This window comes from Cinclus cinclus, chromosome 1 (genome assembly GCF_963662255.1).
Source record: "Cinclus cinclus chromosome 1, bCinCin1.1, whole genome shotgun sequence".
NCBI classification, from domain to species: domain Eukaryota; kingdom Metazoa; phylum Chordata; class Aves; order Passeriformes; family Cinclidae; genus Cinclus; species Cinclus cinclus.
The window spans coordinates 90,715,776-90,742,319 of NC_085046.1; the positions used below are offsets into that span (position 1 = coordinate 90,715,776).

Consider the following 26,544-nt stretch of genomic DNA (forward strand, 5'->3'; position numbering starts at 1 on the left):
TTTTCTGTTGCAGATTTTTAGCAACATTCTGTCACACTGCCTGAAGCAGCCTTGAACTTCAGCTTGCTGCTGCATATAAGAGACAGGGTCAATTCTGTGTGCTTCCTAGAAATCACAGTTGGCTCTTGTGTCATGTACAGGGCACCTTTTCAAAACACTTTTAAGTAGTTCAAATTGTTTGCCTTGTCTTTTATTAGTTTTGAATTTTCAAGCTTCACTTTCAGGTTTATCCTTTGTCCCTGAGCTCATAGGCAATCTAAATGCAACTAAATTTTACATATCATTAATTTTGAGTGTGATCCACTCTATATGCATTTCTGACATTTTCTAGGATCACCCCTCTTTTATTCTGTTTGTTTTTTGTTTGTTGTTTTTGGGAGTTTTTGTTTGTTTGTGTTTGGATTTTGTTTTTGGTTTTTTGTTATTTTGTTTTGTTTGCAAACAGAACAGTAAAATCAAGACATTTCTTTAGGAAGCATTTCCTGATGGGTAGACTCAAGCAAGGTTTCCTACAACAATTATGACCATAACCACCATACAGCTCCTGCAAGACTGCTGCTTCCTCCTACAGGTGTGGTGTGTAATCATTTTGTCAGAGGTTTACTGCACTGAAGAATAGATTTCCCAAGGAAAAAAATAAAAAAAATACTAGTTGTCTTTGTCGATTTCAACTTTCTTATAGCATCAAATTACAATAAAACTGAACTTTCAAGTATTCTTACCAGAATGTTTAGTTCACCCTACAGAGTCATGTAGCATGTATATCTGAATGTAGTAACCACTAAATTAACAGATTTGGGCGCAAGTTGGGACTTACAGATGGAATTTACAGAAGTCCTTTCCGTAAAATAAGGCATGATTGGTATTTGGGGATGATCTTTTCCCCCTTAAGTTATGTAGCCTTTCAGCTAGGCTGTGAGATAGTGTGTCTATTTTTTTGAAATATGGAGTATTTCAAGAAGATCCAAAGGGAAAGATGTCGGCCCCATTGTGAAGTCTGCCACAATTAAGATTGTGAATTTCAGCCTTCTTGTGGCTTTTGACCTTGAAAGCAGGGAGAAAAGAGATTTTCCTATGACACTGACAGTATCTTAGTTCAAGGTTTCATAACTCCCCAGTTTCTCCAGTACAGGTGGGTGAGTGCAGACTCTTGGTGCCATCTATTATAGCCAGATTCACAGTCCTTCTTTGGATCCCTGTTGCTGATGATTTTCTGCATCCCACAGAAAGAGAGAATGCAAAAAGAATTTTTTAAAAAATGTGCTTCACAAATATTTGTAATATTTTGATATGCTGCATTATAAATAAGTATAAATTATGAATAAAGCTAATATGGTGTCTTCACAGAGAGTCAGTGCTGAAACATTTGGACAGAACAATCAAATCAGCAGTACTTCCACGTGCAAAAGGTGGTCATTTGGGTTTGTAAACCCATTGTTTCCTCAGATAATAATCCCAGTGATAAGAGGAATTATTTTAGTGACCATCTGAGACAGCAAAAAATTAATAAGTGAACGACTGTTTCCACTTCAAAAACTCTAAAAAGTTATTTTTGAAAACAAAAGAGTAGTATGAAATTTCAATATATTTAACTAAGAAATGCAGTAGTACTTTAGTGTCAATATCTTCATTTTATCTTCTGACCTTTGTTTCCAAATGGATTAAAGTTACAGTCCTTAGTACAATGTGCTACAAAATTTCAGTCTTAAGGAAACAGAAAAGAAATGCTCATTTAATATACATGTGCAAGTGAAAAAAGTTGTTTGACTGTAAATGAAACACAGTGGAGAGAAAGAGGAATATTTATTTAAAAAATCTCTTTATTGCTTGTCTCTGCCTGGTAATATCACTCCAGTTAGTATCCAGTTTAGTTCTCTAGTATAGCAGAACCTCTCTGAGTCAGAAGAGATGGAAAGCAACTTCTCATGTGTCTTTCCAGAAAGAAGGAACATGGGGCTGAAGCATGGTTCATATGGTAAAATTTTATTGTATATTTATAACAGCATTATCACTGTAATGTGATGACCTTGGATCCCTGAAATGGTGTCTGTTTTCTGCTTTTCATCTAAAAGAAGAAATAGACACTTATGATATTTAACTTGCAGAGTTTTTTAAAAAAGTTGGTCCAAACAAAGATATTTGCAGCAGTGGAAAATAAGTTAATGAAAAGCTTTATTAAACTGCTCTCAAATTTTAAGCAAACCTATCCCTGTACTCCCAAAAAGCCTAAAGCCCAAATACCCCGGTCTGTTGCCAGGAGGGCAAATATTCCCATAGTTCAGACTTCAGAACAGAATTAAATCCGAACTTGATGTTGCTGACCTTTCCACATTTAGGAAGTCTGAGGAATATGAATTGCTGTTTTGGAGGACTTTTGAAATAATGTAATAATTCCTTGTGATCTCTATCCTCACAGGTTCTATAATCTCCCTCTCATCAAAATGTCATCCAGTTTTTATATTAGGTAAATGTTTCTTCCTTTTTTAGTTTCCTACTGAGGCTTGTATTCATCATTTTCAGTTGATAAGTAGACTTAACTCCTGGATGCAAAGGTTTTCATAAATGTTGGCATAGCCCCCTGAGTCTGATGCAATTAAACTATTAGTGAGGAGCTGTAGCTTTGCCACAGCAACTGAGTGCAGGGCAAAACTTCAAACTTGGTCCAGGTTTTCTGAAAAGAAAAAAATTCCAATGCACAAGGATTTTTAAAGTTTTTCACAAACCCACAGTTTGGACAAACCTTCTCTGCCAGCCAAGAAGTGGAATAAGACCCTGTGTCTTCTCCTTCAGCCATTGGGTGGACAGATTGAGAAGGGATTCAGGAAGGCAGCTCGTTCCTCTGACCTTGCCCTTAGAACCTTTTATTAAGGTAAGGGATCTTTGGGGCTTTCAAGTTTCAGTGGATAGCAGTGCTACTGGTACACCATTTTGAGACAGGGTTAGATTTTGAGACCTGTAATTCAGCTAGAGTTCACCTGTCTGTATCTGGGAGTCCTCTGAGCTCCATTTATAGTTGATGGAGAAAGGAGACAGGTTCTTCCAGGGTGCAATTAATCTCACCTGTTTTACACATCAATTTATTGATGACTCATTCCTTAGAAATGCTCGTTTATTTAACTTTGGCAATATGCATGTAACACCCTTCCTAGTTAGTGTTGGAATAAAAAGTGTTTTATCCATCATGGATTAGGAGACTTCAAATGTATAAATGGTAGGTTGCTTTCATTCTGCGTGCTCAAGGAGGATTTTACATAAAGGTGCTTCTTTATGTAATTATAAATCAAAGCTCTTTCAGCACTGATAACATTTTCTTAAGCAATATTTAATTATCATTCATGTTTGTTTGAATTATCCCTCTTAATGAATTCTGTTTAGAATTATTTTAGTAAAGGGGCTCTTTCTGAGTCTAATAAATGTGTTTGAAATATGTATGTAAGTAAGAATTATTAACTACTATACATTGCCCACCTCTAATAATATAATCAGGTCTTGAGTCCCTAATTTTTGTTTCAGTATTTGAACAGTCTTTGCTATGTGTAGACTATTATAGAAGTGGGTTTGAGGGTGGTGGTATAGTGTGATCTTCAAAAGAAATGAATTATCTTTTTCTAAGTTGTAATTTATTCTTTATTTCTGTGGTACAACGAGACTTTCCATCTTGTTCTATTCTTATTTCCTAGGCTAGATTAAATTCACCAATGTAAAACAGCCTTACAATATATTCTGGGGGTTTTAATTTATTTTAATTTTTAAAAATTAAAAAAATGTTTATGTCTTTTTTCTCTAAACATATTCAAACCCTGTGAGATTTAATTTCCCAGAAAAAGATTCTATATTTTTTATTTGATGTTCTGATTGCACTTCACACATAATAATATAGAGCACCTCCACTTGTCTGCATCCACATTCCCTCCAAGATAAAATATTGAGTATTTCAGCACTCCCAGTTACTTGAATGCTTGCACCAACTTCAGCAGTCCTATTGCATTCCCTTGCTGTAATAAACAAACATTTCTAAATTCTCACTTACTTACTTGCACTTCTGGCATTGGTTTATGAATTATTAAATAATCTATTCTCAATATGGCCTCTATTTACTTTCATAATACCTGACATGAAAATTTCTGTTGTATAATATTGCAGCCTCTAGAACCTTTAATTTTGTGCTGCTTTCTCTACGAGTCATGTCTGATAAACTCATAGAAGAAAGGTTGTCCTATTTCCCTGGAAGCCATCAGAAATCACATTATCCTCAGTTTTGTAGATGGTATCTCACAGTGAAGGAGTCAGAAGTATATTTTGTGTGTATTTTCTTTTCCAGTTTTGTTCATCAGTGCTCCTTAACTCGTCATGTGAACTGATGTTATTTCTTATAGAATATATCATTACTTTCAATCCTTGACTACTGTCTTTGATATCCTTTCTATCTTGGCAGTGCATTATGTATTTTTTTCCTGTAAGGAATGTAACATGCCTTTTCTCTCTCTGCTGTACTACTGAGTTGTGTTTTAACTTGTCTTAGTGTCCAGTCTTAGTGAAGGGAGTTTGTATTTTCAGACTGCTCAAAGTCCTGCTGAACATTATGTGCATGTTCTTAACATGCCTGTAGATTAAGTGGAACTTAACCTTTTGATACTTTGTTATAGTACAAATCTCTGGGGTTTTCTCCTAGCTAAATTTTTATTTCGCTATCATATGCTGGTTTCTTCAAATGACTCATAGTAACTGATCCACCTCTTGAATTGATTTTGTCTCTATTGGAGAGAAATCACCTTCTAACTTGGACTGTTTGTAGGTAACCCTAAAGCCCCCTAACTAACTTTCCCTCTACCACAAGAACTCTACACGCCTATCAATTATTTTTGCACACAACTGGTAAGCTTAAAATCAGAGTTCCCAATTATGTTTTACTTCCGTGATCAAAAAAAACATAAGAAAGGTAAAGTAGGAAAATTTCTTTCTCCCTGTAGAGAATTTGGGAAGAAATTAGAGCATGTTGTAGGTGACATCATAGAGGTTTATTTTTAAATAGGTATGATCTCTTTGATAGTCACACATATGTAGGTTTTATGTGAAACCATATTTGCCATACTGCCATTCCAGGCAGAAAGGAGGATAATTTACATTTTTTTACTGGAATATGTAGCTATAATACAAATACAACAAAAATTAGCAGTGCTATTATTATTCTAGTCTGAAAGATTCTGTCTGAAATATACGGGTGTTTCTTGTAGGCAAGACTAATATTGATTGCATTAGTTTTCAAGTTAGACCCAGCTACTAATATCCTACATCAATGAAAAAAGTAATATTTTTTGTGAAAGCCTATACTGTGGCAGATTACCCAAGCAAAAATCCAGTTTTCCAGGGTTCCTTCTTCCCTTCTTGTCACAATGAAACCCATAAACATGGTACTTTTAAAAAATATCTGATTTCTTTTGAACAGAAAAGAAAATCCAATGCAGTTCTCATTTCATTTCTCCTTTACACAATAAAACATATTTAATTTTTTGGGTTCCCTCTAAATGAAACTTTCCTAATAGCCAACATATTTTACTGTTACCTCTTGATGTATTTTTGCTTCACACTTTATTTTTGCATTGTCTCTCTGCTTCAAATAAGGTTCTACTACCTGTTTCATTTTTGTAGTTCCAAATTATGTGTATATCAATGAAAGTGTATCTCTGCAGTTTGTATTTCTTGGATGTAAGTTTTCACTTAATGCTTCTAAGCCTCTAAATGTGAGTAATGTGTCCCATTGGAATGGAAATAGGGATAATTATGTTTGTTTGTAACGCATTGTATATGGTGAGACCTCTATCTTTACTAATCCCAAAATCTGTAATCTGTCCTATGCAATTACTCGCAATTTACATTTTGTCCATGTAATGAGGAAATATTTTCTTATCATTCAAACATTTTTTTTGTACACATATATTTATATGTCTGTACAGACACTCCTATGGTGTAACATTTTAAATTGCACTGTATATTCTGGACAACAGGAAATCTTACTAAAATATCTGACTGTGCAATCCATCTGTCTAACCAGTTCTCATTTGTTAGGTCTCTCTTATGATCAACATCTGGTGGGATTAGACTGCCCTGAACGACAAGGATTTAGCTTGCTGTAGTTACACGCAGATTTAGTGAACCAAAAGGTCATTTGAAATATCTGTTAAAAGCAAAGTAGTATGATTAATATAAAAATTATTAAATTAATTTTGTAACTGGCAGCATTAGGATTAACTGAGTGAACTGTGCCTTTAAATGTATAATTTGAAACCTAGTTTGAAATCTTGGTCAATGGAGACCCCTAAATTCAAACTATCATCACTAGACTGATAGTTCATCAGGAATATCACCTTTCCTTACTATTTTTTTTACTGAAATAATTTTTTTTTACTAAAAAATTTTTTTATTACTTTTTTTTCTGAAAAAAAAACCCAGATAAAATTGGCTTGCAAAAAGACTGAAATACTGTGGTCAAATGGATGTTAACTATTCACTAAAGGTCACAAGGTGCTTGCAGTAATAACCTCACTGAAGTGAGCAATCTCATCTCTCTTAAAATAAAATCACTGTATGTGCAACTTTTGTATCTTTGTGAGGGACAGGGTCATTTATATATCATATGCAGAGAATCACCATACAGAGTTCATGCAGGAAGTAAAAAAAACAAACAAAATTCAGTGTCTGGGCTCTGAGAGCACCAAAAGTCCTTTCTGCCATTGAGTATCCCCCCAGGGCTGCAACTTCACCTCCCCCCAGTCCTTTCTCTGTCCCTGACCCCATTTCAGCTCAACTCAGAGCTATCAGTCCATGCCCGCATGATGCTGTGGGGTGCTCATTCTTTCTATCACAGCTATGCCTGGCAGGGACTCTGTAGGCTTGTCCCCAGTCCTGTCATTTTGGTGTGGACCTGCCCAATAATCATAGGTTCTGTTTGGCCCTGGTTATTTTTACCAAACCTGATCCTGTTCCAGACTTGAGGATTGACTTCCCAGCTTTACACTGGGCCTCCCTTATTACCATGAACTTGCGTGGAGATGTCACCTCGTGGCTGAAACTGGCAGCTCTCTCCAAGCCTGTGCTGCTCCCCTTGCTGGGTTGCTGCTGATGAGGGGCTGTGCTGTTGCTCTTGCACCCCTCTTCCTTAGGGAGCTAGACCATGATGCTCCCTGACATTTTCTTCCTTTCCTTAACGCTTCATGCATTCTTTCTGGTGCAGACCACAAATGTGTTGCAATTTTATCTCCTCTAGACTCACCATTTTTTACAGCCCACTTATTTATTCTATCTACTCTCTCAATTTACTAGAGATTAAAGAAATTAAAATTTCTTCCTTTGTAGTGCAAGTTCTTTATTCCTCAAAATCCCTGTATTTCTTCTTTCACAGGTGCAGGGTGAGGGACTTTGTTGTTCACCTCTCAAACATCACTAAATTTGATACAAGAGCTATGAGGTAGGCAAGTATTGCTGCCATCCACTTCACAAGAAAAATATACCACCCGACTTGGTAGCAAACTTTAAAACCTTTATTTCAGTCATAGGAGCTGAATCAAAGAGCAGCTCTGGCAGAATGAGAGAGAAATACCAGTTCTCTTGCGTCCCATCTTCTCTTTTGCCTAAAGCACAAGGACCATCTTTTTCTTCCTGCAAAAGCATCCCTTAAAAACCCTTCAGTTTTTGGAATGTGCTCCTTAGTAAACGTATTTGCACCCCAGGAATTTTTGAAGTTGACCACACAGATTAAATATGTAATATGGCGAAATACTGATTTCATCTAGTTTTGTAGGCAGAACAGTGCAAAAGTGTCTTTCTACTGGTTTGTGAAAATTTTCAGGTTTATTGATGATCAGGGCTGGTAGTTCCTGTTTTGGGAAATGAAATATTGCTGTCTTTAAAGTTCGTAAAGTTGAAATAAACAGACATAGAACTACAGCCTTCATTAAATTGTTTAAAAGGGTCTAAAACCCCATGGAATAACTCTGCTTCTGTGTTACAGGCCGTGCAAAATTTCCTTAGCAACTGTGGGTCCCCATAAAAACTTAATGCAGTTTTTTTACCACTTTCTACAGCAGTTTCTGAAAGTTAAAATTATCTTATTTGCACAACAAGAAACAAAGCACAGTAGTTTATGGTACTCTTTACTTGAAGTTGGTGGAATGAAACGATTGCTGCTGAGCTCTAAAACTGCTTGTACTAAAACTGCTGGTGCTTTGCTTTCCAGGACTGTAAGCATCTGCTAAAACAAAAAATGCAGCACTTTGTATACTCAGCCTCATAAATTTCATCCAAAATAGGAATGTTTACATCAGGAGTGGCAGCTCTAAAAGTGGAGGTGACTGACTTTGGACCCAAATCCAAATCAGAGGATTCTGTACTTAAATTTATCTGAAAGAAGTGAAGAACCTCTGTAGAAAGAAGACCACAAACTTCCCTTCCGTTATATATTTAGAGTGCCTATAAAGGAAAAAAAGAACCTGAGGTTGGTGGGGAGAAAAATATGGAAATAGGAAGTAAAAACTGAGAAAATATAATAAAGATTCTCCAAGAACAGGGACACAAGACAACAAGTCAGACATAGGTCAGAGCATTGAAACGGAAACATCGTCTTTTAGAAAAACTTTGTAAATTCTTACAAAGCTGCTAATATCTTGTTGGAATAATGGGAAAAAAAATTACCTTTCTTTTGGCAAAATCTCCACAACAGATGACTCTGGAAAACAGCAAATATCCACTTGCAGCAGTAAAGGGAAAAGGTTTTCAATGTCTTTGACACAAAATCTAGAGAAGTGTGTCTTTTGGGAGATTGATCAGTAGATAAATGAAAAGTCTAGGAATTCTGAAAGTCACAGATACTTTCCTTCTAGCAGCTGAGCCAAGGGAGATGTCAGAGAAATTTCTCAGTGCCTGAATTTAAATTAGCACTGCTCAGAACAAACGCCAAACATACACAATTCAATTCCTCAAGTGCAAAGTTCTGAAGGGATGGAATCTCAACAAGTCAGTAGAATGTCTGAAATATAATTTATGCCCACCACTGAAGCCTATCCATAAGTATTAATAATATTTAAGGTGTGTTTTCTGTCATTGTTTTTATGTTAATAATGGTCTAATTTGACAATACAGTATTTGGTAAATCAGCTGTTTTCTGCTCATTTTAACTGAGTAATGTTAACCTAGTTTTTCTTTGATTTAAAGACTGACTGGAATTGGTCAGAAAATATCAGAAAAGCAAATCTGAAACTAAAAAATTCTTGTCATACAGAAGAATGTAGGACACTATCAGGTAGAAGCAATACAGAAGAATACAAGTTGTATTCCTTTGGAAAGTACATCGATGTTAAGTAAGCAAAATACTACTACTTTTCATCAGTAGCAAATGATAGTTCTAGTGTTTTCTGGCACTAGGTGGAAAGATTTTGGACATTGGCTAAACTATGATCAAGTGAGGTTTGTTTTCTTGTGTTATCACTGATGGTTTGTTTTTTTTAAAAAAAAATTCTTTATATTGAGAAAGACCTCTGTTTCAAGGAGCAGTTAATGGCATCGCTGGAGCTAAAATAATAATAATTCAGTTTTACTAGTATAGAAGCAGAAAAAGAAGTCACTACTGATCACTTTTTATGGCACATTTTCACAGAATGAATTTAAAACCTGGTAACATTACAGAAGGATAAAGGATGTAACTCAAATCTTGGCAGGTTGACCATTCTGACTTGCTTCTCTGAGATAAAACAATTTTTAATAAAAAAGTTAGTTGTATGTCCATTTTTTCTAATCATTGTAAAAGGCTATAAAGTAAAAAATGTGTCAGTAATTTTAAAGCATGACTAAAGGGGATAAGATGACATAGAGGCCATGAAAGAAGCAATTAAGACAGCTGGTGTAGTGATGATTGTCAGGAAATGACCTATACAGAGGGTCATCAGAAAATATCTGCATATGACACACAAGCTTTCTAAATTCTCCTGTTTAATATCATGTATCTTCCATCTTCTATTTTCTGTGTTTGCATGTGGTATACCTGTTTTACACTGATTTGCTTCTCCTATTTCTGTTATCACAAACAAATTAAATAGACAATCACTGCAATTGATGTGATCATAATTCTATTAACTTAAATTTGGCGTGCCACTCTCTTCATTTCAGTCTGTAATCATGTTGCAGACTAAAATTATTTTCTCTTATCTATTAGGAATAGTAATGTGAAACTGGCTTTGCAGTCATGTGGCTGGAGGAAAACCAGCAGTGATTAAGAACGCAAACCTTGAAGTAGTTATATGGGAAAAAAACCCCCTAAATCAGAAAGTCAGATTGCTTTGCATGTTATCTGGCTTCTTTGTGCTATTAGGCACCTCAAAGAGGACAGTCTTGCCAGTATTAAACAGGTGAAAAAAATCTGCTAATACCTGGTTGCCTGTGCCACCTTCAAGCCAACTGTTCCTCTTGCTGGGCCGTGGTGTGACGGGTGGTTTTAGAGAGGGTTAGGCCACAGTGGGGTTCATTAGGCTTTATCAGTCCCTAAGTGGTGTAAGCTAAGCTCTGCTGATTCACGCTAGGACCAGCTGAAATAAGTACTTGAGAATGTATGAGGAGCCTTGATGAGTCTTTTCCCCTGATACTGTCTCACACATCATTTTGGCTACAACAAAGTTTTTGTCCTTACAGCCCTGGAAATACAGAATAATTGTCCATCCCCATGACACAAAGTGGGAGCCCAGTTTGTGGGGCTGCGTGTGAATATTTTTTTGCCACATGTAGTAAAGTCCTTTATGTGGTACAGCCATTGATAGCAGATGGTGGTTGTAGAGGAATGGCATCTTGATCACATCTTGGGTGAAATGGAAAAAACTATTTGGGTGCATATATCATCATCAAGATCATTGCTTGTCATTGCATATATAAATGCAGCCCATCTGCTTCCTTCTCACTGGTTCTTGGTTCACTAGTTTGCCTTTTTCTATCTTGTGACAGGTGAGGAATGATCTGACAGGCGTCCTTTATGGTGAAGACATTGAGATTTCAGATACTGAGAGTTTTTCCAATGATCCCTGCACAAGTGTAAAGAAGCTTAAGGTATGTGCTGCTGTTCGATGAAAAAGAGAAAATGGTGTTGGTTTGTTTTTGTTTTTTTTTTTTCTATGAAGAGATTTAAGGAAACAAAATTTGTGTTAGAATGATGTATTAATACATTCCATTGCATAATAATATAAAAAAAATGGCACTTTGAGGACCTAGTCCTTCTTAAGTTAATGTAGGTCTATGTGAACAGTAAATATTTTTAATAGTTCCCAATAGTGGTACTAAATAAAGGAAGTTGTTGCTGGCTTAATGTTTGCACTTAAAGCCACAGTCATAATGATATACATGTGAAAACTCTTGAGGTTTGGAACTAGACCCTTTTAAGGTAAATTATCATGTAGAAAGAATATTGAACCTCTTTCCATTAGCTTCATTACACATTTTAAATTGAATTATTTTCTAACATCATCTGCATGATTTCAAATGAATCATAAGGAAAAAAGAAGGAAAAACAAATTTGGTAGCAGAATAATTTCTAATCCTTCTCTTGTTATACTGATTTATTAGACTTCTGCTGTCTCATAAAATTAAAACTATATTTTAGCATTACCACGCAGTGCAAACTGCAAGAAACTAGACGTAGGAGATATGATTCTTAAACTGCACAGGAACATGAAAAAATGATTGAACAGCAGGAGAATACACTTTTAAAAGGCAAAGATTAACTTGTTTCTGGCATCAAGTACATACTGACACACAGTCAAAGCCACAATCCTGCAAATGCTTAAATATGTGTAAAACAGGTTACAAAAAAACCCTAAATGATGTTTAAACAAATTAAATTAAAGCAAGAATATTGACCTGTGTAAGACTAGGACACTACTGAAGCTGAAAAGGTTCTGGAGCATTGTAAACTAAGTGCGCTTTATTACTTCCACGTTCTAGAGATGTAAACCTGAATGCTTCAAGTATTAATAGGTAAAGAGTACGTTTCTGGAAAGCCATTTGTATCTGTCCAGTCTAAGCCAGTTTGCATTTCCTGTCTGGAAACCTGTCTGGGCTGAAGAGACTCCAGTAGGTGTTACAGTACAGTCAATATTTTTGACTAGCAGTGGTGTGATAACAAGAAAAAATACATATTAAGCATGGATCTTTAGGCTGGAAGTCAGAAGAAGCAATGTGATTCTAGCTTTCCTCTGCATCAACAACATATTGGGCTCTTTTTCAGGGAACACCAGGAGACTGAACTACACGGTATATTTGTTATGTCTTGATTTCTTTTTCAAAAACAATTTAAAAAATAAATAAGCAATTATCCAGAGAATTGCTTTTCCTTGACAGAAATAAAAGGTTAGTGGCTGTTAGGTACATGGTATACACGGAATTTAGCTAAACAATTCTAAAAATATTCATTTTTCTTCAACATGTAAACCTCATATAGATAAACTGGTACCTGCTTACCTGAAATATCTTTTATTTTCACAAACACATTTAAATTAATGAAACTGATGACTATAGAATAGAAAACAGAAAAAAATCTGGTATGATTTGCAGAAATATATTTTATATTTCTCTCTGTAATACCTTAGTTTCTACTGCATAGTTAAAAGGTAGATTTAAGCTTAAGAAGAATATCTTTAAAACTCATTTTTGTGTTCAGAGAAAGGGATGCATTTGTACATCCATGTAAATACTTGAAAATTCTAAGCATGCAAATTGTTAAGAGCAATAACACTTCTGCTTCCAAGTTTTTTGTATCTTGCATGTAGGACAAAAGAATTGCCATCATGTTATGATGGTGGGAGCTGATGTCCTCTAGTTCACCTTCACCATCAGCAATTCCATAGCTAAGGTCAGAGGCTTATCTATAGTTCTTCAACTGGACATCCAAGCATTTAGAAAGCAGAACATGTGGCTACTTCTGCTGTCAAAGTTACCCAGATTTTTGTAGAGTTATTGATAACCTCTTGACTGTCAGATACATGGTGGAGAATAAGACAGAGTATCTGAGCTATTCAATTTAGGTGTCTCATAAAGAGCCTGCCAAGACATTGACTTTTCCTGGCAGATGAGATATTGTAGCAATCCTTCTCTGGAAAGCTATATAATACAACACTGTGGTGTTATTCATTAGAAATGAAACAGATTAAAATCTGATCAAAAAAGGGAAGCTCTGAAGGCTGAAAAAAAAATAGCTGCCTATTCCAGCATAATATGCATCACTCAAAAACTCTGAAAAGGCTAAAGAGTGTCTCGTGTTTGAGGCTGTTAGAAATGGCAGCAAAGGAGACAAGTTGTTCTTCCTTCCTCAGTAGAGCATCTTAGATGTGTTGATCCTCACTCTCTTCAGGGTTTATATTACTCAGCTCCTGGTGTTTCCAAAGACATTTTATATTTAGTAGCTCACCTATGTGAAAGAAAGAAGGGAGAAAAAGAGTAATTATTTTTTGAAGGTTTGCTATAGTCTTCATTTATAAAACATGTTTTTATGCAGGGTTTGCCACAACTATGGATAAATGAAATGTAACTGTTCTTCATTTTCTTGTTTGAACTTCAGTCCATATGGGAACATATGTATTTCTTACTGAGGGGCAAAGCTTAAATGCTGATATTGCTACTGTAATCTCTGGGAAGAGTAAATATGACAGCTCACCATCTGGCAAACAGTCTAAACATTGGTCTTTTTATGTAAGTGCAGTTTTGGGAGTTGCCTTCCCCCTGGGATGTTTTTAATCATCTTGTAGATCACCTGCCTAGTTCCATGAATTAAAACCTCTTCTATCAAGTACGTTTTAGCTCCATGCAAGCAATTTACAGGTCTGTGAAAAAGGGATTTGACACTTGCTGGGATCCAGTGGGTGATTTCTTTGATCTCTATGAGGAAGATCCACTATGTTAACTTACATCATTCTGCAAGGGTTTGTGTAAAGGAGAAGTATATTCTTGCAAGGAAATCATGCTGGTTAATGGTATGAATGAAGGGGTAAAAAAGTTATGCCCAGCAAGCATCTGATGTATCTCTTTGCATGAGTCTGTAATGTGGCCTTTGACCCACGAGCAGACATGAACCCAACTCTGATATGGATAAAACCTCTGCAAAGGACTTGAGCTATGTGCAGTTGTATGAATTTGAAGCTTCAGTGTCTCTTATGTGGGATGGAACCAGCAGACCCAAGCCTGGCATCCTACAGGTCTAGGCTTATTTGCAATCTTGAATGCAATCCTTCAAGAACAAATCTGGGGAAAATATGGAAGGGGATGAAAGTGGAGTTCAGAAGGAAGAGGCTGGCTGAGGAGTGCGCACTCCTCCCTTCCTTGCACAGAGGAAGACTGCTATGAAAGAAAGAGGAAGAGCTGTGGTATAGACTTTCCTGAATTAGCTCCTAAATTGCATGTGTTCTGACACACAGTTCCTTGGTTACATGAGTGCATACTAAAGTATGTGTTAATCAGGTGGAAGCAATGTCTTAAGGCAGGAAACCACACACCACAGACACTGTGACTTCAGTCGGAATGTTGTCACACAGCCAGCATTGCTGCATATGCACTCTGGGATTATTATTTATGAGGCCACACAGTTTACATATTTTGTCTGTTTGTTTGTTTAATTGCTTCTCATCAAGTTATAAAATGGAGAGGAATGTCTTTAATTTTAAGCTTAATTATGAGGTGCTGTGCCATTTATTTTTTAATCAAACTCTGCTACTCTTTTTTCAAATATTAAGTCTGCATTTTAATGTTCAGAGCAGTCAAGTGACTCAGAGCTGAGGTTCCAAGAATAACCAATTTTTTTTTAAATGTGAAAAAAAGAAATAGTAGATAAAGTAGTGTTTTTTGTGCATAATTCCTAAATCTATTTATTGTCCTTACAAAAAACTGTAATACTATTGCTGTAATTTGTGTAACTTGTTTGTTTAGTTTCATGTAACCTTGTAAGATTTGTTTATAAAGAATATAATCCACTTGAAAAAGATTTACATTACTTTATCAGTCTGTGGCTAAATATAAAAATGAAGAGAAGCAGGCTTACTGAAAATGCACAGGTTCAGAATGAGCAAAGCACATTACATTATTTCTGATTTAAACCATGCTAGGAGTGATACTGTTGTCATGCATTTAATTACAGAGGCATGCTAATATCTTACTGCTCTGTCCATCATAATATTTTCTGCTGAACAGGAAATAAACAGTGAAATTATCTGAACTAGAAATCTTTGACAAATTGATTTAATTAAAACTTAAATGTTTTTTGCCACTGAAAATCATACCAAATCATATGTTTGTTTTTTTCCTTGGAGAGGGAAAGAGCTATTAGTAATTCTAAACAGGTCTTATATGAAAGAAATGAAAAATTTGATTTCCTCAAGCCTTTGCAGAGAACTCTGCCTTTGTGTGAAAGAAAGGGTAATGTGAAGTCATAAAAATGTGTTTTGTGGATATTAGAAGTAATATTTTATGTCAGGAAGTGGTTATTCCTGTTCCTGGAGAAATGTTCTCCTGCATATCCTCCTGAATTTAGGAAGACTCTCTTAAATGTTTCTAAGTATGAAAGTAAAATTGTCATTGGACTTCCATCATAGGTTCTTAAACTGTGATGATTTTTTTGTCTTTGATGTGTGGAGGTTGGAGGGAGTAAAGAGGGAGTTGTCACTGCATTATAGTGACTATAGAGAAGATGTTGTATGAGTAAAACCTTTAAAAATTACTCAGGCAGGCATAATATCAAGGCATTTGATCTAACAAATCTCATTTTTTTAATTTTACAGTTTTATTTCATGCAGACAGTGATAAGTTTGTGTCTTCAACTGGTTCTAATATGCAAAATTGTAGAAGAAATATTGCAAGGAAGCAAAATAATATTTGATATTTTAGTGTTATTGAATGCTAGTATTTTACTGTAGTATCAGTTTTGCTCTCATTAGTACTATTGCCTAATAATTTTCTACACCTCAGCTTTTTTTTTTCTTTTGCAGAACTTAAAGTTCTTGAACTTAGAGAAGGTGAAATAGTTCTGTATTAATTCTGTCTGCAGCTATAATCTGTGCTAACTCCCTGTGTGAGCTGAATGGCCAATTAAAATGGTATCTGGAAGCTGCAACTGTGTTTAACTGCCACGTATTTTATCCAATCTGCAGGGCAATGACGTTCGGATAATCCTTGGCCAGTTTGATGAGGAAATGGCTGTGAAAGTTTTCTGCTGTGTAAGTAAATATATTTAATTGCATGTCAGAATAAAGAATGTGCTGCGTTTGAATAAAAAGCAACCTGAGCATAAACATTTTTTCATGGAATTCAGCTCTGTGAAAGTTTATATGCTAAAGAAAGGTTGCAATGTTTACTTCCATTTCTCTTTCAGTAAAATACTTTGTACTTGACTTCAGTGGAATTTAGGCATAGGCTGCATGGTTAGCTTATTATTATTACTTTCCTGTAGTGGAATTAAATGTCAAATCAAATTTCATATCAGATCCAAGGAAATACTTGGGTGTGTAGCAGCAGATAGAGAGAAAATTCAAGATTTCAGTCTTGTCCAAGAGCTGTGTTCTGGTGATAATATCTGTGTGTATAGATTTTGCATGTTTTGCTTTTAAAGAATAAGAAATTCAAGCTAGTTCCTATATATCCTAACTCAGCAACATTAATAATCTCTGCTATTAAAATGTTGCTAATTGTACATTGTTGTCATTCCCATCTGACTGCTGTAACTCTTACATGTATTACATGAAAGCAAATATTGGTTGGTAAAAAATAAAGGTTTTTTAACCATAGCAGTAACACTAGCAAACAAAATTCCCTATCCTCACCATTTGTTTGCGTGAATGTGCTGCAAACTTATTCACTGGTATTGCCATTAAAAGTTGCAGGATTAAAATGTGGATCTATACTTGTACTGGTTTGAAAAAAAATCCCAAAGAGAAAGATTTTAGTGGCTTAAGTATTGAATTCTTAGTCTAAATAGTTAGATTAAACCAATAGCACAGTAAATATAATGGAAAAGCAATAATGACAGCATCTAAATTTCCAAGGGTGTTTTTCAGTGTTCACTTAGTGAGACAGTTACTGATCCTTGGAAAGAGAGGAAAGGCAGAAGTTCAAAATCTGAGTGCTACATGTGCCTCAGATGCATTTTGGCTCTTACTCAGCAGCTGTCCCAGTTGGTGGCAAAATTTGGAAAGGAGATTATATAGTATATTTGGAGGGAACAAAATCTGTTTTCATGCAAAAGGAAATGGAAAGTATTATTCTATTTTTCATTCTCATCATCTCTCGTTGGTCTTTGTATATAGATCTTTTTGTACTGCCATTTAAATTGGATTGACAGAGATAATCTCCTATTTTTTCATTCCTGGAAGAAAGAATGGTGCTTCTGCAGCCCAGATCCACCTCAGATCTCTTGGGGTTGGGCTGCATTTCCCCAGAAGAGGGGTCCTGGTCAGAATTATCTTCCAATCCAACATTAGCCTCATTTCTAGTTGCCTTTAATTTCTAGTTGCATTTCTCTAGAAATCACTTCCAAATCCATGTGCATGTGAAGAAAACCTAGAATTCCCTGTGGGGAAAGGCTGTCCTTTAGTCTGTATTGCTGTTGTCTGAAGGGAGAGGACATCTCTGTCACCCAATTGCCAGCTGGAGATTTCTGTGGTTATGGTTTGGTGTGAACATGGGAAATGTGCGTAACTCTGAGCAGTTCAAAGCGTGATGGCTGCTTCTAAAGTACATTAGTGCCAAAAGTAATAAGGTGGATTATTCTGGAGCCTGGAGAGATCTGAAAGATCATATAATTAAGCTTGTTTAAATGTATTTATTTGCGAGTTTCAGCAGGAGACTGAATGCAGGAGAGGGCAGTTCAAAATAGGTCATTTATATATTAACGCACTACAATATGTTAGAAAGCTTGCTATTACTCATAAAATATATTGTTGACTCATGCACTCTTACAGATGTATGTCAAAGAGCACAATAATTTAGATATGCCAGGTTTTTTAACTCCTCTTTTCCAGGTGTACCTTCAGACAGGTTTCACTTGTGATTTCCTGGGTTTATTTTGTAGAGTTACTGACCTCAGTCAGAAAAAGATTTTGAGTTTGTTAAAGGAAGATGCTTTTCCACTAGTGTAAGGATTTTATTTATTTTTTTAAAATTTTATTTTTTTTTCTGATTGTGGTTAAATCCTAAATATTATTTGGTAATGACTTATTTACATGGCAAAGTCTTTAAAGTCTGCCCCACTTTTCTGTCTGGATTCAACAGCCATATCCTCAGGATACCCATAGGAGTTTATATAAGATCATGAAAATCTTTAAATCATGTAGATCTTTAGGTTGTAAAAGACTTTTAAGATTATCAAGTCCAGCCATTAACCCAGCACTGCCAAGTCCACCACTAAGCCAAGTCCCTGAGTGCCTCATCTGCACATATTTTGAATGCCTTCTCTGACAGTGACTCAACCTCTTCTCTGATCCCTGACTCAACCTCTTCCCTTTTGGTGAAGAAGTCTGTCCTCATATTCAATCTAAACCACCTCTATTGCAATTTAAGATCATTTCCTCTTTTTCTTATTCCTTGTTATTTGGAAGAGAAGACCAATGCCCATACCTACAACAACAACAACAGCAACAACAGCAACAACAAAAAATTGACTAAAAGTTAGTATAATTCAGTAACAAACTTTAAAAACAGGATATGGCTGGTTCAAGCCAAAGTGAATGTTGGCAGGTATTTCCTACAAGGATTTAAATAAGCTTAGTTGTTCATTTATTACCAGTGTCTAAAACAGTGAGTGATTTTAGTTCTGTGGGAAATCTTAGCTTTATAATTCATTTTCAGCTCAGTGAAATGGGATATTTTCTTGTAATAGAAATTAGGGCCTTTTGGTCAAAATTTAATACTGCAACAATCCACAAATTGCCAACAATTGCTTAATGCACATAAGAAATATCTCTTACATGAATCTCTTTGTTGTAAATAAGCATTTATTTGCGGATTCAAACAAGAATGAAATGTTATAAAAGAAAAAAATATATAAAAATTCAGTTTTACAAGTGCAAAAAGGGTCCATGACAGATTCCTGGCTGTTTGACAGCAACTGGGGGATTTGCATCCTACATAAGGATTGGGAGAAAGATTAAGGAAACTGTATGACTACTTTATGCTGTTCTGGAGGTATAAAGTATGTGCAAACCTTCTTGCTCTTGTCTGTCAAAAAATCTTCCCCTTAGAAACTGGAACTTGTAAATATTGGTCTATGTGCACTCAAACAGCTCAAGAAAGATCCACATGTTTCAAGTACTTACATCTTTTAAGCAACAAAATCACCTCCATTTAGCAGAATCAACTGGGAGAAAATGGTGGGAAAAAGCATTATTTTGCAACAAGTCTTCTGGTGCCCAAACACTGAAATGTCTGAATGCTATCAGCTGTGCTGTCACTAGAAAAATGACGGCAAGGTCATGGTGCTCAGCCTCAGAGGAGTTGGTTTTCTTCCTACTTTTACCTTCCCCAGACTACCCTTCAAGCCCTGTCATTCCACCTTATCTCAAAGGAAGAGCTGACAGGTCTTAAAGTGTTTGTTTTGTGCTTTTTTAAACCAGATTGTTACAGAAATGTGAAAGTATAACCAGTCGTTCAGGCAACCGTGTTGGGAATGCTCCATTGTTTCTAGGATGAAATTTCTGGCTATTTTGAAATTTTCAGTCTTCAGCCCATTTCCCAGGACATTCACAGATTATGCAGGAAACAGTACAAGTGCTTATGCAAACAGAAAATTTCCAGCAGCTCTAATTTCAGAATAGTTCACAGCCAATACTTTCTGGCAACACACAATCTGATACTTTTATCTCTATAGAGCAGGGAAAGCTACATAAGATTGTCCTTCTCTAAAAGCATTATTCTGTGTCAGTTTGCATCCTCATGATTCGAAAACTGTCAGATAAAAAACACTGAGTCACTGAAAGATCTTGAATGACCTAACTGTATAATGAAAACTCTTTTAGAAGGAAATACTGCAGGATGGAATTGCTATTTTCCTCTCAGGTGGCCCTGGAATACAGCATGTCCATAGCTGTGCAGGAGGGGAGGTAGGTGAAAAGCCAGAAGCAGATATGTTTCTGGAAGGACAGAATTAACAAGCAAGAGAAAGACAAACTGTTTATGTGGATTGTGGAATAAGTAATATATGAGATGCAAGACACCAGATTTCAGACAGGACTTTCAAGCGGCATTGTATACAAAGGCATGAAATTTGATTTTGGCTGAACAAAAGCTTCTGCAACCAGGGGCCAAATAAATCTGCTTTGTGCACAATACTCTTATGAACTGAGCTGGCAACATTATAATAGAATTCACAGATTTAAAGCCCATTTTTAATTTGGGTATTAACATATTTAGGAGGCTGTGCTATTTAATATATTCTGCTATTGATCTTTACTTCTCTGATAGGTTTTTGTATGATCTTTGGGATACTTTTCAAAACGGTTATTTCAGAATGTGCCCTGTTTGCATTCTTTTAATTTCCTCCTGTAATATTTTCTGTGGAAACATAGCAGTTTTCCTGTTAAGAGCTCTAAGCTTGCACCATGTACTTCTAAAAAGTAGAAGTTTTATCTTACGCCTTCTGTCTCAAGTATTGCTTATGTTAGGAGCCAAAGAACCATGAAACCTGCAGTTTTGAAATGGAGTCTGACTGAAATGTCAAAAGAAAAATAACTAGTTGCAAGACAGTGAGAGAAACATCTGAGATAAAATTTGCTAATTTTATCCAAGAACACTCTTCCCAATCAAAGAGAATATTTGAGAATAGATCAGCTTTTAGGTACAACAGCATATGTCCCTGACTAAGGAAGTATTTCTGTTGCCTGTTATACATATATCTCTGCTAAGTATTGAAAAGAGATAACTATAATCTTACTATCTTGGATTACAGTGGGCTGCATTCAGTATTCCAACAATATAGAATTTCATATGAAGACAATTCTTGCTGAGAAAAAAAAAAAAATCATTAACATTTTGCTTTACCAGTTCACTATTCACTCATGCTCTTCAGAAGGAGCTGCTAACTTAATGTTACTGTGGTCTGCTTTTTAGCACTCACCTAATCCATATTTGCAACATGTGATTTGATGGTGCCTATTATCCAAATTTTCTAGTTTACCTAGTCATTAGGTTGACTTAAGTGTCATAATAACTTAGTTTAAATGTGGTAGCATGATGGTTCTATCACTTATGTAATAGTTGTGTTATGAAGAACTTTCTGTGGAAAGCTGTGCCTTCTGTTTGTGTTCCTCTTTAACTCCCTCAGTTCTAGAATAGTTTCATTTTTCTATTTTTTGAGAAATAATCAACTGAAAGAAAAACAGGGTTTAGTAAATTCTCATATCTTGAATTCTAAAGTCAGGAGTCTTAAAAAAAAAGTCATTAGCAAGTAATTATTCTAAACTGTTAAAAATACTTGTCTACCTCGATTACACCATAAATTCATTAATAATGAAAAAAGTTAACAAAAAGCAATTGGTTTTATGTTCAACACCTCCATTACAATGTCCATTATATTTTCTGTTTTTCTGATTTGCAGGCTTATGATGAAGAAATGTATGGCAGCAAATATCAGTGGATTATTCCAGGCTGGTATGAAAATCTTTGGTGGGAATCCTGGATTAATTCCTCACAGTGTCTCAGCAAAAATCTTCTTGCAGCCATGGAAGGTTATATTGGAGTGGATTTTGAGCCTCTCAGCTCAAAAACGAACAAGACTATATCAGGAAAGGTTAGTATTTTTCTTCCATCTATTTTATTATACCCTCAGTTCTCTCACTGCTGTAAAGTAAAGCACCGAAGAGGGAGATGAAACTCAAGGGTTCTTATACCAAGTGACCTGGCAGTCATCACAGTTAGTTTCACCGCTTTCCACTCGTTTGCAGTTTTTAAATATTTGAAAATAAAATCTAATTCTCTGCAGGATAAGAAAGCAGTGAAGTCCCTTGCTTCAAATCTACCCTCTTCCCCCAGTATGAGCACTATAGTTAAATATACATTAAAGTTTGAATTACAGTCTTTAGTATCATGTGCTGTGTCACTTTAAGTTAAATAATTGAGCACAGAAACAGAAAATTCTTATATTTAAACCTGTTCTGCAAACAGCCAATTTGAATGGTGATTTGTGCTTCTCAGAACTAGGAGGCAGGAGGTGAGGCTTGCTTTAAATAATAAAGCACATTAAATTTTATCACAGAACAAATCCATACAAATACTGGCCAATAAATAAACATGCCTGATTTTGCTGAGTTTTATCTTTTTTCCATCTGCCTTTCATGCCTTGCTGAGTGATCCTGAAAGGCAACTTTAGTGAAGGCCAACTCGTCGTGTGATAGCACGCCGTCCAGAACAAAGTGAACTTATAAAATAGAGACAAATTGCCACTCAGAATTTCGTATTGAGCAAATAGTTGCTCATGTAAAGGTTATTTGATTTGTGTTATCCTATAAAGTGTAATCAGACCACTAATTTACAGGGATACAGACTTATTCTCTGTTCTAGTATTGTGGCTCATCAGCATACAGTTTTGTTTGAACTGGAGCCTTTTGTACAAAAGTACAAAAATAAAGCAAGTTGTCATTTATACAGTGAGGCAGTACATCTGCTTTCAGTCCATATGTATTCTAGTTCTGCGTCCCAATCTCACCAGCAGTTTTTAAATCAGGCAATACATGTTTCTTGAATTTTATTTTCTTTCATAATTTTTATTTTGGAGGCCTTTTCTGTGTTAGTTATGCACGTCTCTAAATTGGATAGTACAGATTGAGGTGTTGGTTTAGATTCAACTCAGTAAAATGTTATGTATTGAGGTAAAACTGAATTTAATCTCTTCTGCAGACTCCACAGCAGTATGAAAAAGAATACAATGCTAAACGTGGTGATGGGCAATCCAGCAAATTTCATGGTTATGCCTATGATGGAATATGGGTGATTGCCAGGACCCTACAGCGGGCGATGAATTATCTTAATTCCACCAACAAGCACCAAAAGATTGAAGATTTTAACTACACAAATCACAAACTTGGCAAAATTTTTCTGAATGCTATGAATGAAACCAGGTTCTTTGGAGTAACGGTAAGTCCTCATCAGATAATTGTGGGAAGCAGGAGGCTTGTGATTTTGTGTCAGTAGTGGAAACAAGTATTAAATATTAAGTATGCTTGAAAAAGAAACACAGCTCAGTATTTCTTCTACCTTCAGAGGTTCCACTTCCACTTTATATTAAAAATTAATGTTGTTGCCTTGACAGTCTTGCTCATTGTCTTCAGATGCCAAGGGATGACATTGTACAGTTCCTCAGTTATCAGATTTTTAAGCATGAACGTCATCTGAATTAACAAATCAAAGTGGTCTCAAGGGAACTACAGATTTTGCAAGCTGCAGTGACCTCATAAGTGAATGTTTTAGCAGTTAAGGAGTAGCTGGAATGTGATCTGAAAATACATCTTTCTCTCCATCATTTACGTTTGTTAGTAGGTCTGTCTCTAATTCAATGGCTGTACATCCTAGATATTCTTGCAACATGCTTCATTTGTGATTTAAATTTATTTATCATTTGTATTTTTTCACAGTTAAGTACAAAGCATGCTCACATTGAATTAAGAAGAACTGGTCATATACAGTAATATCCTCATTCTGATTTTAACTGTACAATTGCAAACCCTTATTTTTTGTTTTGGTTTGTTTTTTTTTGTTTTGTTTTGTTTTTTGTTTGTTTTTTGGGGTTTTTTGTTTTTGTTTTGTTTTTTTAGAATTTGTTTACACTTCTGCTTTTTAGCAGAGTAAAACAAGGGACAGGAGCGTGGTCTTAAAAGTTGTTAATTGCTTAACTGTATCTAAGGCAGCATTAGTCTGAAGTTAGTGGTGCATATGTGTTCAGGAATCTGCAGAGCTCACCAAGAGAGATGAGCAGACTTCACTTCAGGGGAAATGGTCTTTGGAGCTTCCAATAGCTGCAACAAGGAACCTACTGGAACACGCTTTGTTGAGGTGTGTTTGGTCTGCAATATGGCTAGGTAAGGAAAACAGTGTTTGAAGGAAAGGGTATTTCAGTGGTGCACAGAGGGGCATCTCCTTGCAGCAAGAGCATGGAGGAAGTTGGAGGGAGCTGGTCAGGTTCTGTCTCCATGTTAAACTGTTTTGGATATCACTTAACATCTAAACATGTTGAAGTAGCAGAACTAAGGTTGTCATACATGTCAGAAACTTCTTCAAAGAGGAAATGCCTGCACAAATAAATCAGCAAGGTGCAAAAGCTCAACGTTTCAGTGTCCTTGTTAGTTGCTGAAAAAGCTTTCTGTGACATTGTGTAATTGAAACGAATTCAGAATTTCTAAGTAAAAACCAACCATATGGCAAGACAATGCTGGTATCTAGTTGTTTGCACAATATGAATTCTGCTTTTTTTTTTACACTGAATTTGACTGAAAGTTTCAGTAAAATAATTTGTTATTCCATTGTATCTATAGTAGGACTGGATGAAGCTTTCAGACATGAAAGGTATGAACCAGATCCTTTAGGGACTCAATTATATTTGTCCTGTGTTATTCCATGTATGGTATCTATCAGTAGGCTTGAAATTTAATATTGCTATGTAATTCCTTTTCAATTTTTGTTTGTTTTTTTTCTTGTCCTTTTTGCCTTCTGTTTAGTTTTACAGCCAGTTATGGTGAAATTGATAGATTCCATTAGCATTGCTTGATTACTCTTCACTGCTTCTTCCAACAAAAAAAAAAAAAAAAACCAAAACAAAAAAAACCCAAAAAAAACCGAAACAAACAAAAAAAGCCAAAAGACCCAAACAAACAAAGAAAACAAACAAACAAACAAAAAAAACCCCCAACCAAACAAAATCAAAGCCAAAAAATCTAATATTGAAAGAAAGCTCTTTTTCACTAGTTTCAGAGACACCAGCAAAACCTCACAAGCAGAAAGGAAGGAATGAATCCCTTTAGGGAGGGAATGAATCAAAGCTTCAACAGCCAGATTCAACTATGTTTACTGACTTTATTGTCTCAGGTATAATGGTCTTCAAATAAATTACTGCATGATTACTCACTGTATTTAGTACTTGTCTGAGGTACTTGGTAATCTCTCTTTATCATTGGTCAACCAAGTCATAATGACAATGCACAGCCCAAATCTGGTAATTGCAAGGATCATGCTTCCTATACCTGTAATTCACAGAAACATTTTATTGAGAGAGATATGGAGCAACCACACTTCCTTAGGGCACAATTGCAACACACAATGCTCAAGCTTTTCCAGACAGCATGGAAAAAACTAGTTTTGGAAGAATATTAATTATTTTGCATTGTAGTGTTCAGAAAGTTGAAGATGAAGGAGCAGATTAATTCTTAGCAGAAATACATTTAAACTTTTTAAACTTCAGTCTAATAAATTGCTGTAGTTTGTGACCCAATTTAAAACTTTCACTGGAATTTGAAGAATATGAGTTTTAAGTCTTGGAGTGCTAAATCTAATTTAATATCTTTTACCAGAATATGTATTTTAATATAAATATTTTTAATGTTTATTTTTGAAAACTTATTCTAAACAGGAAAAGGAAATTACTTTAGTAAGGAGTATCTATGCCAAATATAAAGCGAGTTTTGGAAAAAAACAGGAAGCAATAAAAGGGAGGACTGAATCATATCAATATTCAAAAACTCATCCAATAATAAACTATTTTGTTATTTATTAGGTAAGAGAAGATAGACAAGAATCTAAAACTAGAAAATCTATTAAGTAGAGGCATCTTTCTGTATGCTTTCTGTGAATATAATATCAGAAACAATGTCATGTCATAAATAATAAATCCCGTTTCCCAGTTTTCATTTTCTTTGAAATTATTTATAGAAAACATCACCATTGAGTGGGGAGGGGATTGTGGAATTTTTTGAACAATTTTGAAAAGACTTGGGGTGAAGTGTGCTGGTTCCTGATTATATGGAGTATCATTCTTTCAACTTCCTGTTCTTTTTTATTTATTTATTTTTTTAATTTTCTAGGAGACAGCATTTAGAAAACAGATAAGGCTATTGCCCAGAGACTTGGCATGACAAATCCTATTTTTATGTATCAGAAACTCAGTACAAAATGTTATTTATTCTAATTCTACTGTCAGAAATCTATTTGAAGGGAAATTATGGATATTCCCCAAATATTCCTGAGGGTTCTGCTCTCTTTCTGGATTTTTTTTTCCCCCTTAGCAAATTGATTCCTTCTATTATTTTGCCTTCATACTTATCAGGCTTGTAGGACTTATAATCGTGTTGATTGCCATATAAATTTCTTGTGTATTCTGAATGCAGAGCAAGGAAACTTAAGTTTGGTATTTTATCAGAAAAGAGTAATACAGCTATCTGCTGCATTTTTAATAGATAAACTGGATACTGTTTTACAGGTGGAAAAGGATTTTTTAATGAGAAATGCAAAACAAGACCTGCAGGGATCTTCCTACAGTTTTGTTAATCTGAATGT

The 26,544-nt window shown here is 35.4% G+C and overlaps 1 protein-coding gene across 1 annotated transcript in view; it reads left to right on the forward strand.

The window, feature by feature from the left end:
- Positions 1 to 26,544, forward strand: part of GABBR2 (gamma-aminobutyric acid type B receptor subunit 2) — a 457,122-nt gene that overhangs the window by 207,640 nt on the left and 222,938 nt on the right. Inside the window, exons 4-7 of the mRNA XM_062500339.1 lie at positions 10,984 to 11,085; positions 16,167 to 16,232; positions 21,602 to 21,793; positions 22,900 to 23,136. Coding sequence (XP_062356323.1) covers positions 10,984 to 11,085; positions 16,167 to 16,232; positions 21,602 to 21,793; positions 22,900 to 23,136 — 597 coding nt within the window. The remainder of the gene's footprint in view (positions 1 to 10,983; positions 11,086 to 16,166; positions 16,233 to 21,601; positions 21,794 to 22,899; positions 23,137 to 26,544) is intronic.